Source organism: Macaca mulatta, chromosome 20, assembly GCF_049350105.2.
Source record: "Macaca mulatta isolate MMU2019108-1 chromosome 20, T2T-MMU8v2.0, whole genome shotgun sequence".
NCBI classification, from domain to species: Eukaryota; Metazoa; Chordata; class Mammalia; order Primates; family Cercopithecidae; genus Macaca; species Macaca mulatta.
Window position 1 is genome coordinate 13,040,670 of NC_133425.1, and position 18,151 is coordinate 13,058,820.

The 18,151-nt window shown below is 43.1% G+C and overlaps 1 protein-coding gene, 2 long non-coding RNA genes and 1 pseudogene across 10 annotated transcripts in view; 2 read left to right on the top strand and 2 right to left on the bottom strand.

The window, feature by feature from the left end:
- Positions 1 to 18,151, bottom strand: part of GSPT1 (G1 to S phase transition 1) — a 125,117-nt gene that overhangs the window by 22,540 nt on the left and 84,426 nt on the right. For 4 of the 8 annotated variants that reach the window (XM_077987321.1, XM_077987323.1, XM_015125632.3 and 1 more), the window contains 4 exons: positions 3,344 to 3,385; positions 3,192 to 3,233; positions 1,917 to 2,144; positions 332 to 365 (listed from right to left, as the gene is read on the bottom strand). In XM_077987321.1, coding sequence (XP_077843447.1) covers positions 332 to 365; positions 1,917 to 2,144; positions 3,192 to 3,213 — 284 coding nt within the window. In that variant the 5' untranslated portion in view covers positions 3,214 to 3,233; positions 3,344 to 3,385. Of the gene's footprint in view, positions 1 to 331; positions 366 to 1,916; positions 2,145 to 3,191; positions 3,234 to 3,343; positions 3,386 to 6,230; positions 6,237 to 6,534; positions 6,662 to 7,587; positions 7,602 to 14,956; positions 14,965 to 16,562; positions 16,586 to 17,878; positions 17,892 to 18,151 lie in introns of all 8 variants that reach the window. The other 4 variants (XM_077987319.1, XM_077987320.1, XM_077987318.1 and 1 more) reach the window with 4 other exon arrangements.
- LOC144338399 (uncharacterized) lies at positions 1,987 to 5,132 on the top strand. Its single transcript, XR_013412479.1, has 2 exons — positions 1,987 to 2,711; positions 4,065 to 5,132. It is a non-coding gene; the product is annotated as an uncharacterized LOC144338399 (long non-coding RNA).
- LOC144338413 (uncharacterized) lies at positions 6,556 to 8,102 on the top strand. Its single transcript, XR_013412494.1, has 2 exons — positions 6,556 to 7,230; positions 7,859 to 8,102. It is a non-coding gene; the product is annotated as an uncharacterized LOC144338413 (long non-coding RNA).
- On the bottom strand, positions 9,448 to 9,949 carry LOC106994954 (cytochrome c oxidase subunit 6C pseudogene; annotated as a pseudogene).

Consider the following 18,151-nt stretch of genomic DNA (forward strand, 5'->3'; position numbering starts at 1 on the left):
TACAAAAACTACTACTTTTTTAAAAAAATTAAAGTAGAGACAGAGTCTCACTGTCTTGCCCAGGCTGGCCCAGGCTGGTTTCAAACTCTAGACCTCAAGTCAAGTGATCCTCCCACCTTAGCCTCTCAAAATGCTGGGATTAGAGGTGTGTTCCACCACACCAGGCCAAAAATCACTTCCTAACATCAGTATTACGTCTCAGTAATTTTATTTTTAATTTTTCTTGGGGGGACCCATTTTATCTCCTTTGTGTGACTGTATGAAAGTTTACAATGTCTAAAATTCATTCAATCAATTTAACTCTGTTATTTAACAAAAGATACAGACTTACATTATTTGTCCTCCAATGGTTGACTTGCCAGCATCTAAAAGTAACATCAACATGCAAACCATAGGTTAAAACCAAAAACCAATGGCTACATATGCAAGCAACAGTGCCCTTTAACATACATAATTAAATCTTCCATATGAATTTGTGGCATAAATCCTAGTTCATTACCCTTCTCCTTTTGAAAATGAGGCTCAAGGCTGGGCTCGGTGGCAGTGAGGACAGATCACCTGAGGTCAGGAGTTCAAGACCAGCCTGGCCAACATGGTGAAACCTCATTTCTACTAAAAATACAAAAATTAGCTAGGCATGGTGGCGGCCACCTGTAATCCCAGCGACTTGGGAAGCTGAGGCAGAAAAATCGTGTGAACTTGGGAAACGGAGGTTGCAGTGAGCCGAGATCATACCATTGCACTCCAGCCTGGGCGACAAGAGCGAAACTCCGTCTCAAAAAAAAAAAGAAAAAGAAAAAAAAAAGAAACATTTAGAAATACTTTACTGATAAAGGAAAGAATTTTTTAACAGATTACTCCGAAGGCACAGCAGCAACTGACTATAAATTCCCTAGGAGTTTCAGAGAGCAAAAGCAGCTGAAGAACTGTGAACTACATTTAGGTGCTTTCACTTATAGCAAGTAAGGTATGTGCTCCTTTACACTTTTTTTTTTTCCCTCCGAGACAGAATCTTGCTCCGTTGCTCAGAGTTGGAATGCAGTGGCGCTATCTTGGTTCACTGCAACCTTCACCTCCTGGGTTCAAGCAATTCTCCTGCCTCAGCCTCCAGAGTAGATGGGATTATAGGCTCATGTCGCCATACCTGGCTAATTTTTGTATTTTTAGTAGAGACAGGGTTTCACCATGTTGGCCAGGCTGGTCTTGAACTCCTGACCTCATGATCCACCCACCTTGGCCTCCCAAAGTGCTGGGATTACAGGCGTGAGCCACAGTGCTCAGTCGCTCCTTTACACTTTCAAAAGAGTTCTTGCTACTAAAAGAAGGAGTATGGTGTTTCATATTCGGGGGGAAGGCAGAGACAGTAGAAATGAAAGACATATAATTCTGTATTTTTTTCTCACAATTCTGGGGATAGGTCATATAATCAGATAATATCTGAATAAATTAAATAAATTTGTTCTTGTGTTTTTTGCTAAACCAGCAACCTGGCAAGCATCCAGAAGTTACTCCAAATTATTGATTTCCTGCTTCACACAAAATTAAGATATCTGGTAAGGTCAATCACATTAAAATTAACAAAGTTAACTGAGGTTCATTAAAAAAGGGCACATTTTCTAAGATATTGATATTATCTATGCTGAACCACCATCAATGGTCAATAGACTAATTATATGTTACATACAATATACTGAGGTTTTTCTTCCAGCATCTATGCTATTACAGAATTATTCATTTGCCTAAACTTCAAGAAAAGTACTTGCATTTTTTTGCCAGCTAAAAAAAATCTAGCAAGTTAAAAATCAAGACATTTTCAATTAATTTGCTTCAGTTTCACTAAACATCTCCAAGTAGCTAAAAAGGATGTTCTATGTTTCATGTATCCAGTAACTTTAATTGCTATGACAGCAGCTTACCTACATGCCCAATGAATACTACATTTACATGCTCTTTCTTAGGAGCACCTGGTGGTGCAACCACAGACTTAGGTTTTGGGATCTCCTCTTCCTCCTCCATCATTTCATGGGCACTTTCCTCTGGCGGCCTTCCATCTCCCAAGGAACCAACCCCTGGCTCTGCTTCACTTATTTCTTCTTTGTGCTCCCATGATTCTTCTGGAGACATTTCTGTCTCTCCATTTTCTACTGAAGGAAGACATTTTAACTTAGTATTCTGAAAAAGATTTATAATCTATACTTTAAAATACACAAGCTTTAAAACAAATGGGACTTTGCATATGTAGTTCCATTTCCTAATGCCTAGTGATACATAAGCAGGAAAACCTCTTTCGTAACAGAAATGGGTGACAGCTTTCAAGGCAGACTCACTGCTGGTATCAGATCAGAGGGCACTGACTCACAGGCTGAGATTGCTATTTTAGCAAAGCTTCATTTTCATGAGGACAAACAAAATGTAAACAAGAGTCCTAACATTCCCAACAGCCTAGTTATTCCAGTGTTGAGACACCCTGATAGTAAGAAAAAAAGTAAAGTTTAAAATTGTGACACACGAAAAGTATGAAAGGATTTAGGAAATATTTTCTTTTTCCTCTTAAAGTAATAAAACTTTGGCATCAACTTTAATCACCCTGGGAACATGAAACCCTTAAGAATTAAGTTATAAAAAGGAAGAACATGTTTCACCAAAAAAACAGAACATGTGGCCTGGCATGGTGGCTCACACCTGTAATCCCAGCACTTTGGGAGGCCGAGGTGGGCGGATCACGAGGTCAGGAGTTCCAGACCAGCCTGACCAAGATGGTGAAACCCCATCTCTACTAAAAACAAAAAAATTGCCAGGCGTCGTGGCACGCGCTTGTAATCCCAGCTACTCAGGAAGCTGAGGCCGGAGAATCATTTGAAGCCGGGAGGCGGAGGTTGCAGTGAGCCGAGATCACACCACTGCACTCCAACTTGGGCGACAGAGCGAGACTCCATCTCAAAAAAAGAAAACAGAACACGTACAGGTATTTAAATTGACTTTACCATTCCTCCACTCAATTTTATTTGCAATCACTAAGTTTATCAAGACAGTGTTAATGCCTAGTTTGTTCTACTTTCTAAATACTAACAGCAAAGACTCAATGTGACTTAAATGTAGGCATTACAATAATCATAACACATTTGCAACTTAAATCTTGAGAGTGAAAGAGTTTCATATTACTGTATTAATATGGTCAGAAATTTTCTTACCAATAGGTTCTGAAAGTTCCATGCTAACAGCTGAATTTGAACCTAGACAAGAGATTGAAATATAATATATATTTACAAAACAGTATCTAGCTTTATACAGCATAGACAACCTAATGTTTTCTCAAGTAGACTTTCAAAGAGAGCATCATTACCTTCACACAATGACTGTTCCTCTTGAGAGGATTCCACAGGTGCTGTTTAACAGAAATAAGTTCTGTTAAAAATTGATACTTATCCATCCATTTCACTTATCTTTTAATATGTAGTAAAAACAGAAGTTCAATAACACGACACAAGCCTCAATCAATAACCCCAGATCAATGGCAGCTAACTCAGGCCTTCAAATTAGAAGTCTCTGCTTAACCTACTTTTCAAAATTCTACTAATTACAGCTAATTTTGAAACATTTTCAGTAGTTTCAATGTATTCATAAAAACATGCTTATTCTTTTGATTTGCTTTATAAACTTTTTCTTCACAGATACTGTCAAAGTAATCTGCAGCTCAGCACTGATCAGATGTGCTCAACAAATACACATCTACTTCCCATGATTCTCTCTTGGTAAGCTAGCCCAAGAAAGCTGTGATTAGCTTTTTTTTTTTTTTTTTTGAGACTCAGTTTCACTCTTGTTGTCCAGGCTAGAGTGCAATGAATGGCACCATCTCGGCTTACCACAGCCTCCACCTCCCTGGTTCAAGCGATTCTCCTGCCTCAGTCTCCTGAATAGCTGGGATTACAGGCACATGCCACCACGCCTGGCTAATTTTGTATTTTTAGTAGAGACGAGGTTTTGCCATGTTGGTCAGGCTGGTCTTGAACTACTGACCTCAGGTGATCCGCCCACCTCGGCCTCCCAAAGCGCTGGGATTACAGGTTTGAGCCACCGCGCCCGGCCTGTGATTAGCCCATTTTAATATTCCATACTCATCAAAATTCCTGAATAAATTAGATACCTGTAAGATAAATGACATTTGTATAAAGTCCTGAAATACATATAAGCCATTTAAAAAACATCTGCAGAAAAGGTGATTCCAGTGATGCCAGTTTTTTCCTACACTAGAACTCTAAGACCAAGCAACAATCCAGTTTCCAGTTGCCACACTGCAAATTTATTTATGACATTACTGGAAGAGATGTGGAAGAAATACATACTAATAACCAAATATCTAAGTCTGCCTTTTGGATTTTAGTTTGTCAGATACAGACAAACCTAAATTATACTCCAATATGAATGTGCCCCTGCTCTAAACAATCTCTACCATAGAAAAAGACACCAAAGAATTAAATCATACGAATCATGCACAGCAAGTATGAAAAAATAATGAATTTGTAACCTGTAAAATCATTACCCGGAAAGGATCAATACCTGTAAGAGTCAAGAGAGAGTGTTTTGGGCCCAACCTTCAATAGCATCAAATGTTGAGTAAAGTAATTTCCTGTCCCTGATAGGTAAAGGACAACCAAATTGTTTTTCTTTTTTATTTTTTTTAAGTGACAGGCTCAGACTGTCACTTAGGAAGATCTGTTTCTTGCAGCTTAAACTACATGAACTAGAGTGGGCAAGACCCCACAAGCAGGAAGACCCACATCACCACTACAAGAAAGCATGCTGGCCGGGCGCGGTGGCTCAAGCCTGTAATCCCAGCACTTTGGGAGGCCGAGACGGGCGGATCACAAGGTCAGGAGATCGAGACCAGCCTGGCTAATACGGTGAAACCCCGTCTCTACTAAAAAATACAAAAAAAACTAGCCGGGTGAGGTGGCGGGCGCCTGTAGTCCCAGCTACTCGGGAGGCTGAGGCAGGAGAATGGCATAGACCCGGGAGGCGGAGCTTGCAGTGAGCTGAGATGCGGCCACTGCACTCCAGCCTGGGCGACAGAGCGAGACTCCGTCTCAAAAAAAAAAAAAAAAAAAAAAAAAAAAAAAAAAAAAAAAAAGAAAGCATGCCATGGGGACAACCAAGCAATACAACTGGAAGGGCAGGCGGGCTACACCTGACAGGAGGTGGGAGAAAGGGAGAGTACAAGGTCTCAGATGACCCCAAGCTGTGGGATGAGCAGGACATTAACAAACAGGGGGGAAACCCATTTGAACCTGGTTTGGAAGGAGACCGAAACTGTACTTCAAACACAATACAGATTTAACCTTTTTTTGCTTTTCCATGTTGAAGAAAAGTTTAAGGGTAAGGTAAGGAAAAATTACTCAATTTTCAGAGAAAGCCAGGCAGTACTGAGAGAATCAAGTTCACAGGCCACCCTAAGAAGGAGGTGACAGCATGGGGTACTCTCAAAGCCTGGAACTAAGCTGACTCCTAGGCTTAACTCCTGGCTTATGACAAGCTGTGAATGCATTTATTCCATTGAAATTGTGGGAATGATATACCATCTACCTGAGAGGACTGTTGAGGGGTTTATGGGAGGAAATGGGAGAATAATTTGTTTAGTGTCAGTTAAAGAACTCCTGGCATATTCAACAAATGTCAATCTCCATCTGCTATGTAACTACTCCAACTCAATCCTATCAATATGTATTGAGTATCAGTCAGACACAGTGGCTCACACCTGTAATCCCAACACTTTGGGAGGCCAAGGCGGGGGGATTATTTGAGTTCGGGAGTTCAAGACCAGCCTGGCCAACATGGCAAAACCCTGTCTCTACTAAAAATACAAAAAAATTAGCCGAGTGTGGCGCACACCTGTAATCCCAGCTACTCGGGAGGCCGAGGCAGGAGGATCACTTGATCCCGGGAGGTGGAGGTTGCAGTGAGCCAAGATCACGTCACTGTACTCCAGCCTGGGCAACAAGAGTGAAACTCCATCTCAAAAAAAAAAAGAAAAACTAATAAAAATGCGTGTGTGTGTGTGTGTACTGAGTATCTATTATGGGCCAGACAAGGATAAAAAGTACTCACGAATCCATATTGTGTAGGGGGTGGGTGGTGGTGGTAGCAATTTGCTTTAACTAATTTTTATTGAGTCCTATGTGCCAACTGCTAGCTCATCCCCACCAAAAGCCCTAGGAAACAGATCCTGTAATCACTACCATCTAACATACAGGCACATCAGAATCAACTGCAGGCATTTCCAAGTTATGCAAGTGCCATCTTCCCCTTCCTCAGATAGCCCCTGTTGAAAATCAGTATTCAAGTAAAGTAAGCTCTGGTGGACATACAGTTATGATGTACTGTATGTTAAAGCAGGAAAATGACTGGTATGGTGGGCTTCCTCACCACTCTCAAGCGTATCACTAACTGTAACAGCTTTTCAAAACAAAACTTACACCTGACCACTTAGTTCCTGGCACCAGCTATTAGATTTACAATACAGATGGCTCCTCAACTTACAATGGATTGTCAATTGCAAATGGGTTGGGCATGGTGGCTCACACCTGTAGTCCCAAACCTCTGGGAGTCCAAGGTGGGAGGATGGCAAGAGTTTGAGACCAGCCTGGGCAACATGGCAAAACCCCATCTGTACCAAAAAAAAAAAAAAAAAATCTGTCAGGAGTGGTGGCACACGCCCAGAGTCCCAGCTGCTCGGGGGGCTGAGCCCGGGAGGTCAAGGTTGCAATGAGTAGTGATTGCACCACTGCACTCCAGCCTGGGCGGGACAGTGACACCCTGTCTTAAAAAATAAAAATAAAACCGATATATTTCTACCCTGTCTTCATTCATCCACAGTAAACCCTTACTTCTTCATTCTTCTCTGGTCTTATTCATGATGCATACAACATCCAGATTTTACTGGCTACTAATGAGCCTGGGCTTAGAATCTTCCCAGGTTGAACTGTTCATGGCTAGGAAATAGATGATTAGGGTGTAATTTCTCACATCCTGCATGGTTCACAGCTGCTAGTAAAAGAAGTTAGAACCCTCTCAAGGAATGAAATTAGAGTTTCAAATTTTCCAACGTTATCTCTATGTTTAGAAACACACCCTTATTAACTATTTAAAAATGGAACAATTTTTGTAAGTGGAAAAGCTTTTCAGAGTTTACCACTGAGTGCAACTGCCATGCCCCAAATTAAAAGGAAAAACTAAGTTTGAGACCAGCCTGGGCAACATGGCAAAACCCCATCTCTGCAAAAAATATATATGTATAAAAATTAGGCTGGACATGGTGGTTCATGCTTGTAGTCCCAGCTACTTAGGAAGCTGAGGCAAGAGAATTGCTTGAGCCCGGGTAGCAGAGGTCGCAGTGAGCCAAGATTGCACCACTGCACTCTAGCCTGGGTGAAAGAATGAGACCCTGTCTCGGCCAGGCGCAGTGGCTCAAGCCTGTAATCCCAGCACTTTGTAGGCCGAGACAGGCGGATCACGAGGTCAGGAGATCGAGATCATTCTGGCTAACACGGTGAAACCCCGTCTCTACTAAAAAATACAAAAAACTAGCCGGACGAGGCGGCGGGCGCCTGTAGTCCCAGCTACTCAGGAGGCTGAGGCAGGAGAATGGCGTAAACCCGGGAGGCGGAGCTTGCAGTGAGCTGAGATCTGGCCACTGCACTCCAGCCTGGGCGACAGAGCGAGACTCCGTCTCAAAAAAAAAAAAAAAAAAAATGAATGAGACCCTGTCTCAAAAAAAAGAGGAAAAATTAGGCTGGGCATAGTGGCTCACACCTGTAATGCCAGCACTTTGGGAGGCCGAGGTGGGCGGATCACCTGAGGTCAGGAGTTTGAGACCAGCCTGACCAATGAGGAAACCCCGACTCTACTAAAAATACAAAAATTTGCCAGGCATGATGTCTCATGCCTGTAATCCCAGCTACTTGGGAGGCTGAGGCAGGAGAATCACTTGAACTTGGAAGGCGGAGGTTGCTGTGAGCTGAGATTGCACCATTGCACTCCAGCCTGGGCAACGTGAGTGAAACTCCGATTTTTTTAAAAAAAAAAAAAAAAAAAAAAAAGAAGCAAAACTAATAGTATAATTTATAATAAAGGAAAATTAATGAATTGGCTGTGATACTTGGTACATTACCACAAATTTTAAAACATGAAGTGAAAAGATTTTACCAGAAGACAGCAGAACACCAGTCCTGCCTGTGATACAGATGATAAACTGGATCTTGTTTTTTTCTTTTAGAGATGGAGTCTTGCTCTGTCGCCCAGGCTGGAGTGCAATATCGTGGTCTCAGCTCATTGCAACCTCCACTTCCCAGGTTCAAGCGATTCTCCAGCTTGAAGTCCCGAGTAGCTGAGACTACAGGCGTGTGCCACCATACCCAGCTAATTTTGTAGTTTTAGTAGAGACAGGGTTTCACTATGTTGGTCTCAAACTCCTGACCTCATGTGATCTGCCCACCTCAGCCTCCCAAAGTCCTGGGATTACAGTCATGAGCCACCGAACCTGGCCTTAAATTTTTTATAGAGATGGGGTTTCAATAGGTTCCCCAGACTGGTCTCCAACTCCTGAGCTCAAGCAATCCACCCACCTCAGCCTCCCAAAGTGCTAGGATTACAGGTGTGAGCCACTGCGCCCAGCTTCCAAAATACTTTAATAACCCAAAAGGAAACCCATATTCATTTAGCAGTTACTGCCCACACTCTCTCCTAGCTTCTGGCAGCCACCAGTAAGTCTGTTTTCTGTCTCTGTGCATTTACCTCTTCTGAATATTTCATATCAATGGAATCATAGAATATGTGGTGTTTGTGTTGTTTCACCATGATCAAATTTTAACTATCAATTTTAAGATCCAGTTATCAGGCCAGGCGCGGTGCCTCATGACTGTAATCCCAGCGCGTTGGGAGGCTGAGGCAAGCAGAGCACCTGAGGTTGGGAGTTTGAGACCAGCCTGGCCAACACCATGAAACCCCGTCTCTACTAAAAATACAAAAATTAGCTGGGGTGGTGACAGGTGCCTATAATCCCAGCTACTCAGGAGGCTGAGCCGGGAGAATCTGGGAATCTTGAACCTGGAAGGCGGAGGCTGCAGTGAGCTGAGATCACACCACTGCACTTCAGCCTGGGCATAACAGTGAGACTGTCTCAAAAAAAAATAAAAATAAAAATTAGCTGGGCGTGGTGGCACATGTCTGTAGTGCCAGCTACTTGGGATGCTGAGGTGGGAAGATCACTTGAACCCGGGAGGTGGAACGAGGTTGCAGTGAACCAAGATGGCACCACTGCTCTCCAACCTGGACGATGGGGTGAGACCCTGTCTCCCCCCAAAAAAAGAAAATGCTTTAGAACTAGCTAGAAATGCTGGTTGTACAACACAGTGTGAATGTACTAAATGTCACTGAATTGTTCACTTTAAAATGGTTAGTTTTATTTATTTATTTGTTAATTGTTTATCAAGAGGAACTATTTCTTAGCCCACATATTCATGTGTTCAGGAACACGAGTCAGTGACAAACTTCTAAGTAAACCAATCTGAAGAAATTCTTTATATTCCAAGATTACTTTACACTCTGACAGATACCAGCCTTCCTCATCTCCTCAAAATCTCATCATTTCTGTAGAAATCTGCATATGCCTTCTTTCTTGGTTCAGCCACACCAAACTTATACAAAGCTGCAACCCCCAGGGATACCATGAACGCTCCAAACATATGAAATTGCAGACGCTTGGCCAAAAGGCCATGCATCTGAGGTTTTGGCAACACTTCGGGAACCATGGTAGTTACTGTCCTTGATATGTGCGCCAACCTCAACACCAACGTCCTTCCTGACTCATGTTATTTTATTTTATTTATTTTGAGACGGAGTCTTGCTCTGTCGCCAGGCTGGAGTGCAGTGCTGCAATCTCGACTCACGGCAACTTCCGCCTCCCGGGTTCAAGTGATTCCCCTGCCTCAGCCTCCTGAATAGCTGGGACAACAGGCGCGCGCCACCACGCCTGGGTAATTTTTTTATTTTAGTAGAGATGGGGTTTCACTATGTTGGCCAGGACGGTCTCAATCTCCTGACCTTGTGATCTGCCCACCTAGGCCTCCTAAAGTGCTGGGATTACAGGCGTGAGCTACCGCACCCAGCCAGTTTTATGTTATGTGGATTTTGCTTCAATTTTTAAAAAGGGTATACAATTATTTTTAAAGCTTTGATCATGGATCAAAGGACTTGAACATGGAGAATCCTACTTGGCCAACACATCCACACAGCACACGTCAGTCAAGGCCACAGACATCATGGCAGGTAAAAAAAAGCTACGTTTTGATTCAAGTTACATGTTTCAAACACAAATGTCTGCCTAATTCTTGAAAAGTGCCTGATGCATATATTTCATAAATCAGCAATTTAAATTCATACTGCTTTAGACACAAAACTAATCTTTAGGCCGGGTATAGTGGCTCATGCCTGTAAAACCAACACTCTGGGAGGCAAGGCAGGAGGATCACTTGAGGCCAGGAGTTTGAGACCAGCCTGGGAAACACAAGGAGACTTCATCCTTACAAAAAATTTAAAAATTAACTGGGTATAGTGGCACAAGCCTATAGTCCCAGGCAGGAGAATCACTTGAACCTGGGAGGTGGAGGCTGCAGTGAGCAGTGATCACACCAGTGCACTCCAGCCTGGGCGACACAGCAAGACCCTGTATCAAACAATAACAACAAAACACAGTCATCCTAAGTAAAATTGTAGTTTTGTTAGCTAAATGGGGTGTTAATTAAAGAAAAATACAATTTCAGAGCTGTCACAGAAGTGTCTCACATTGCATGAAAGTGAGAAATATGTGTGACAAAAATCTGTCCAAGTTTCTGTAGTGATGGAAATGTTTTACATCTGTGCTGTGACATGATAGTCACCAGCGACATGTGGTTATTAAGCACTGGAAACATGGCTATTACGACTGAGGAACTGAATTTTAAATTTAATTTTAATAAATTTAAATAGCCACATGTGGTTCTCCATCACACTTTGGACACACAGTTCTAGCTCAAGGATTCTCCTAAATTGTAGTACACACTTGCCTACCTAATCCCCCATTTCTATCCCATTCCCTGTCCATCCCCCAGCCTGAAGGGCTAACGATCACTCCTCTCAGACACGACACCTCTTTAAATTAGAGGCACACGCGGGGACTGGGTGCAGTGGCTCACACCTGTACCTGTAATCCCAGCACTTTGGGAGGCCAAGGCAGGTGGATCACTTGAGGTCAGGAATTTGAGACCAGCCTGGCCAACATGGTGAAACCCCGTCTCTACTAAAAAATTAGCCGGGTCTGGTGGCACACACCTGTAACCCCAGCTACTCAGGAGGCTGTGGTGGGAGAATGGCTTGAACCGGGGAGGCGGAGGTTGCAGTGAGTTGAGATCATTCAGTCAATGCACTCCAGCCTGAGTGACAGAACAAGACTCTGTCTCAAAAATAAATAAATAAATACATACATAATAGGTACACATGTATCTTAGCTCTTGTTCCCTAGATTATAGACTTCCAGAATTAACTGTAGGTGGATGGATTTCTGAAACATGGAGACTTTTTTCTACTTCGGTAATCTCAACAAGTTGGCATGATGTATTGTATAGAATAAATACACAGTCAATTTTTACTGAATTAGCGTGTTTTTCTTTGACTTTCACACTGGTTCCTTCCAGTCACATCAGTTCACTTTTTCACTTTTCTTTTTTCTTCTTTTTGAGATGGAGTCTCGCTCTGTCGCCCAGGCTGGAGTGCAGTGGCACAATCTCGGCTCACTGCAACCTCCACCTCCTGGGTTCAAGCATGAGCCACCGCGCCTGGCCTCACTTTCCTTTTCTGACCAGGATCCTTAGCCTCCATCTGTACATTCACTGCATTTCCATTAGGGTTCAAGAGAGTTGAAAACAATTGTAAATGTGCCAACTTTCTAAGAAGGGGTTAGGGAAGCACTACACTTAGGAGGTGTTGGGCCAGGTGTGGTGGTTCTCGCCTATAAGCCCAGCACTTTGGGAGGCCAAGCTAAGAGGACTGCTTGAGGCCAAGAGTTCAAGACCAGCTGGGGCAACACAGTGAGGCTTTGTCTCTACAAAAAAAAAATGTAAAAATTAGCCAAGCATGGAGGCATATAGTTGTAGTCCCAGCTATTTGGGAGGCTGAGGCAGGAGGATCCCTTAAACCCAGGAGGTTGAGGCCGCAGTGAGCTCTGACTGTGCCACTGCACTCCAGCCTGGGCAACATGAGACCCTGTCTCAAAAAACAAAATTAAAAAAAGAAAATTTTAAATTAACTATGTGGTTCATATTACATTTCCATTGCATTATGCCAGGGTAGTAACGATAAAAAAGCAAGATTGATTTATCTCAGGAAGAAAATTAGGCTGAGATGATAAATCCAGCAGCCAGCAAGTCTTAATAATTGGCACTTATCTGGTAAGATCACATGAGACAATGTTTCTTGAAATTTTTTCACGAAAATCCCTCCGACAGCAAAGAATGACCCCATCTCTGAACAAAAATTTGCAAGCTGAGGTATTTTTTTTCCCCATAGACAATACTGAAAAACAGTAAAAGCAAACACCAGAAAGAAAAGTCTGCAGAACATATAAAAAATGTGGATGGTTTTGCCTTAATTACCTAACAGTCTAAAAATAAAAAGGCACAGTGGTACAGACAGTGGTGAACAGAGCTGTTTTAAAGTATTTTACATCAACATTTGCTAAAATGTAAAAAGAAGTAATTTCAAAATATTGCTTTAAATCAGAGCATTGCCTACTTATGACAAATATCATTCTGCTACCACTGAGACAGAACACGGAGAAATGCCACAGTCCAAGCTCACGGGCCCAGTTTCTGGAGAGTCTCAGTCTATTTTAATACAAAATCACAGGGAAAGCACTAGCAGTCACTACTAGAACAAACTTTGAAATGACCTAGATTCTAAGCCTCGCTCCTCTCATGGATGTGACCTAAGTTATTTAGCTTTACTGAGCCCTTATTTTCTCATCTGTAAAATGGGTCAACAGTACCTAAACCTCAAGAGAATGTCGTGAAGACTAAATAACTGAGAAGGGGATATTAAGCAGTGGTGGTAACTGCTCAATAAATTTATTACAGCAAGCATTTCAAAGCCCCAAAATAATTTCAAAAACCTTTAAGAATGAAACATGAGGCAAATGCCAAGGCCACTCTCAGAAAACACATGCCAGTTGTAGTAATCAGCTCTAAGCATGCCCTTCCCCGCCCCTGCCCCCGACCCCGCCCGCCCCCTCCCCTCCCCCGTTATTAAAGAGCATGATGTGGCAGATCACTAAACTAGCAGGTGGCAAATCTGCATTCTAGACTCAACAGGGTCATTAACTCTGTGAGTGACCTTAGGCATCTACTTAGCATTTCTAAGGCTCCAGTTCCTTTATCCGAAAATGAGGAGATTGTACAAGTGCTAGGGTCATATCCAGCACTAACATTCTAAGAACCTCCTTATTCAGACACTAAAGGGATACCACATTATCAACCTGATTAGACTTTGCATAGAGTAACTAAAATTCTATTCTGTTTTTCAAACAACCCTGAAGGATAGTCTTACAGCTACATCCTGACTACCTCAAAAACAATTTGAAGCCAGGCAAGGTGGCTCACACATGTAATCCCAGCACTTTGGGAGGCTGAGGCGGGTGGATCACTTGAGGTCAGGAGTTCGAGACTAGCCTGGTCAGCATGGCAAAGCCCTATCTCTACTAAAAATACAAAAATTAGCCAGGCGTGGTGGTGCACGTGTGTAATCCCAGCTACTTGGGAGGCTGAGGCAGGAGAATCACTTGAACCAGGCAGGCAGAGGTTGGGGTGAGCCAAGATCACGCCAGTGCACTCCACCCTGGGCGACAGAGAGAGATTCATCTCAAAAACAAAAAAACAAAACAAAAAAACCATTTAAATAACATTTAAAATACACAAACCAAAACCATTTCAGAGAGCCTCAAAAAAAGTACAAAAATTACAGAAAGAGCAGGGTGCGGTGTCTCATGCCTGTAATCCCAGCACTTTGGGAGGCCAAGGTGGGTGGCTCACTTGAGGTCAGTAGTTCAAGACCAGCCTCGCCAACATGGCGAAATCCCTGTCTCTACTAAAAATACAAAAATTAGCAGGGCATGGTGGTTCGCGCCTGTAATCCCAGCTACTCGGGAGACTAGGGCAGGAGAATCGCTTGAACCTGGGAGGTGGAGGCTGCGGTGAGCCGCAATCACTACACTCCAGCTGGGGCAACAGAGGGAGACTCCATGTCAAAAACAAAAAATAACAGAAACATTTTTCTGCTACCAAAATGAACCACCCAAAGGCAATGGACAAGTAGTATGGTAACATACTGGAATTCCACAGAAATACTCAACCAGGAAATTACCCAGTGACTTTCTGCAGAATGAGTTGTTTTTTTTTTTCAAGTGAAGTGACAATTACCTAATGGGAATGTGGTTTGGAAGTGAGTGTCACCAATGTTAGGTCAGGTGCTCAAGAAAGCCTTAATGTGTTCTTCTCCCTTTGAAAGTAGAATTATGACGGGAAACTGGTTCAACATGCAGTACTGTAACAACTAGATTTCCTTAAAACAAAGCCATTTACAAAGGAGCCATATAAATCTACATCCTCGGCTCTACTGAAAACAAGGCAGAAAATTATAAGCCTTGAAAACAAATCAACAGCTAAAAACTGTCAATTTTCTTGATTGTTCTGAGGACCTCAGACCCTTCAACTAGTAGCCAAATTCTTGCCTCCTGAAGATATTTTAAAACTAAGGGTAGAATGATGAAATTCTAAACATGCCCCAATAGATACACTAGCCAGACTCATAGTAACTGAACTCACTGCTGTTTAATGCGAAATAGACAAGTACTGTAAAAAGATAACTAGTGCTCTACCTTCAGCACTCTCGAAAAACTTAAAAATATGAAACCTGGCCAGGCACAGTGGCTCTCGCCTGTAATCCCAGCACTTTGGGAGGCTGAGACGGGTGGATCACCTGGGGTCAGGAGTTCGAGACCAGCCTGGGCAACATGGTGAAACCCCCGCCTCTACTAAAAATACAAAAATTAGCTGGGCGTGGTGGCAGGCACCTGTAATCTCAGCTACTTGGGAAGCTGAGGCAGGAGAATCGCTTGAACCTGGGAGGCGAAGGTTACGGTGAACCGAATTACGGCCACTGCACTCCAGCCTGTGACAGAGCGAGACTCCATCGCAAAAAACAAAAACAAAATCTTAGCCAGGCGTTGTGGTGGGTGCCTATAGTCCTAGCTACTCAGGAGGCTGAGGCAGAAGGATCACTTGAGCCCAGGGATTTGAAGTAACAATGGGCTATGATCACACCACTGTACTCTAGCTTGGGTGGCAAAGTAAGATCCTGTCTCTAAAAATAGTAAGTAAAAAGTTTTTTAAAATACACACAACCTTGGTGTTCAGGCTTTGGCTACAACTCTGGTCCAGGAGGCCAGAAAAAAAAATACACACAAGGCATTCAGAAAGAACAGTGAGTAGATAATAAATCTTTAGTTTTATTAGAGTGACAAGACTGCAATGTTTTACATAAGGGATTGCTGTTCTCAGCTTTGAAAGCCCTCTCTACACTCTCTGCAGGGCTCACTTACCACGCTGTGACTTCCACTAGAGTACACTGGGCATCTGATCCCTTTATAGATTCCTTCAGGACCACAACTGATTCATCTTGGTGTTATTTCAAGTGCCTAGCACAGCACCTTACATTCAGTGGACTGGTAAATGTTTGTTAATTAGTTGCCAGTACACATATCTGAGCAAAACCAGAAATTCGCATTTCTGGAAAAAATTCCATTCTAATACTGCTAACTCAACCCAGAAGGTTATCAAATCTTTTTCATTTCTTTCTCTCCAACCAGAAAGTATTATGTGAAAACTTTCAGACATTTCTTCCCCAGCAAACCAAAGCAAGCAAATCAAGGCTTAAAGTCTGTCCTCTACATTACCTCCTTAACTTGTCCAAACTGAAATTGCTGTCTTTTCACGCACTACAACTTCAGAAAAGGTAAAAAATAAAGAACAGAAGAATGCAATGAGATATGTACTAACAGCACTACGTAAAACCTGCTTCAAAGAGGGTTTATTCCAGTCAAAATTTCTAACAGTTTAAACAACTGCACAACTTGGCACAGCATATCCCTAGATGATGCCTTCGCTTGTTCCCTAAATCATCACTTTCAAGCCATTCATACATGTAAAACCATGAAACAGACAAAAAGGTCAGCCATGGCAGGAGAAGTAAAGAAAGGCTGTGTAATACTACTGTGATACTCCAGGGATACTGTGGGGCCTCTACTCTACCCCATCTGCTGTCCCGTTGAAGCCTAAAAACGCCTTTATATGAGCACAGTTCATGCAGGCACTTCAGTCTCAAAAACGGATTCTCAAATATAGAATTTTCGCTATCATCTACCTCAACAGACAGAATTTAACATAATAAAGTATAAGGGCCTTTCTGGATTAAACAACCATTACTTTGATTTGGGATCCTCTCTACTCTGGTGGCCCTGAAGAGGTCACTTCTGAGATGTTCCAGCTTAAAACTGAGAATATTCTAAAAAGTATCTGACAAGTGGTGATGGTTGCATAACCTTACAAATATACTAAAAGCCACTGAACTGTACACTTGACTTTTCTTTTTGGACGGTGTCTCATTTGGTCACCCAGGCTGAGTGCAGTGGTGCCATCATAGCTCACTGCAGCCTCCAACTCCTGGGCTCAAGAGATCCTCCCACCTCAGCCTCCCAAGTAGCTGGGACTACAGGCTTATGCCACCACACTCAGCTTTTTTTTTTTTTTTTTTTTTTTTGAGATGGAGTCTCATTGTCACCCAGGCTGGAGTGCAGTGGTGTGATCTTAGCTCACTGCAACCTCCGCCTCCCAGGTTCAAGTGATTCTCCTGCCTCAGCCTCCCAAGTAGCTGGGACTATGGGCGTGCACAACCACGCCTGGCTAATTTTTATATTTTTAGTAGAGATGGGTTTTGCCATGTTGGCCAGGCTGGTCTCGAACTCCTGACCTCAGGTGATCCATCCACCTCGGCCTCCCAAAAGTGCTGGGATTACAGGCATGAGCCACTGCGCCCTGTTGTATTTTATTGTTTGTGGACACAGGGTCTCAGTCTCACTATGTTTTACAGAGACCTCAGGCAACCCTCTCACCTCAGACTCCCAGAGTGTTGGGTTTATAGGTGTGAGCCAATGCGCCCAGCTTGTACAGTTGAAAAGGGTGAATTTTACAGTGTGTAAGTTAAATCTCAATCAAAAAAAAAAAAAAGCTGGGCGCAGTGTCTCACACCTGTAATCCCAGCATTTTGGGAGGCCAAGGTGGGCAGATCACCTGAAGTCAGGAGTTCAAGACCAACCTAGCCAATATGGTGAAATCTCATCTCTACAAAAACACACACAGAAAAGAAAAATAGCTGGGCATGATGGCAGGTGCCTGTGATCCCAGCTACTTGGGAGGCTGAGGCAGGAGAATCGCTTGAACCTGGGGGGAGGAGGAGGTTGTAGTGAGCCGAGATCATGCCATTGCACACCAGCCGGGGCAACAGAGGGAGACTCCGTCTCAAAAAAAAAAAAAAAAAGGCCGGGCGCGGTGGCTCAAGCCTGTAATCCCAGCACTTTGGGAGGCCGAGACGGGCGGATCACGAGGTCAGGAGATCGAGACCATCCTGGCTGACACGGTGAAACCCCGTCTCTACTAAAAAATACAAAAAACTAGCCGGGCGAGGTGGCGGGCGCCTGTGGTCCCAGCTACTTGGGAGGCTGAGGCAGGAGAATGGCGTGAACCCGGGAGGCGGAGCTTGCAGTGAGCTGAGATCTGGCCACTGCACTCCAGCCTGGGCGGCAGAGCGAGACTCCGTCTCAAAAAAAAAAAAAAAAAAAAAGGCCTCCTCCAATAAATAAGGCATTCAGCAAATACTGAACGCTACAAAACAGAATGTTTCTCTTTAAAATTCAAGTTCCACAATACAATCTGCTAAGTTTTGGAGACAGTGCCTCCTCTGAGTAAGTACTGAGGGCTGCTAGTTTTATTCCATGCTATTTCTTAATGGCATTGAG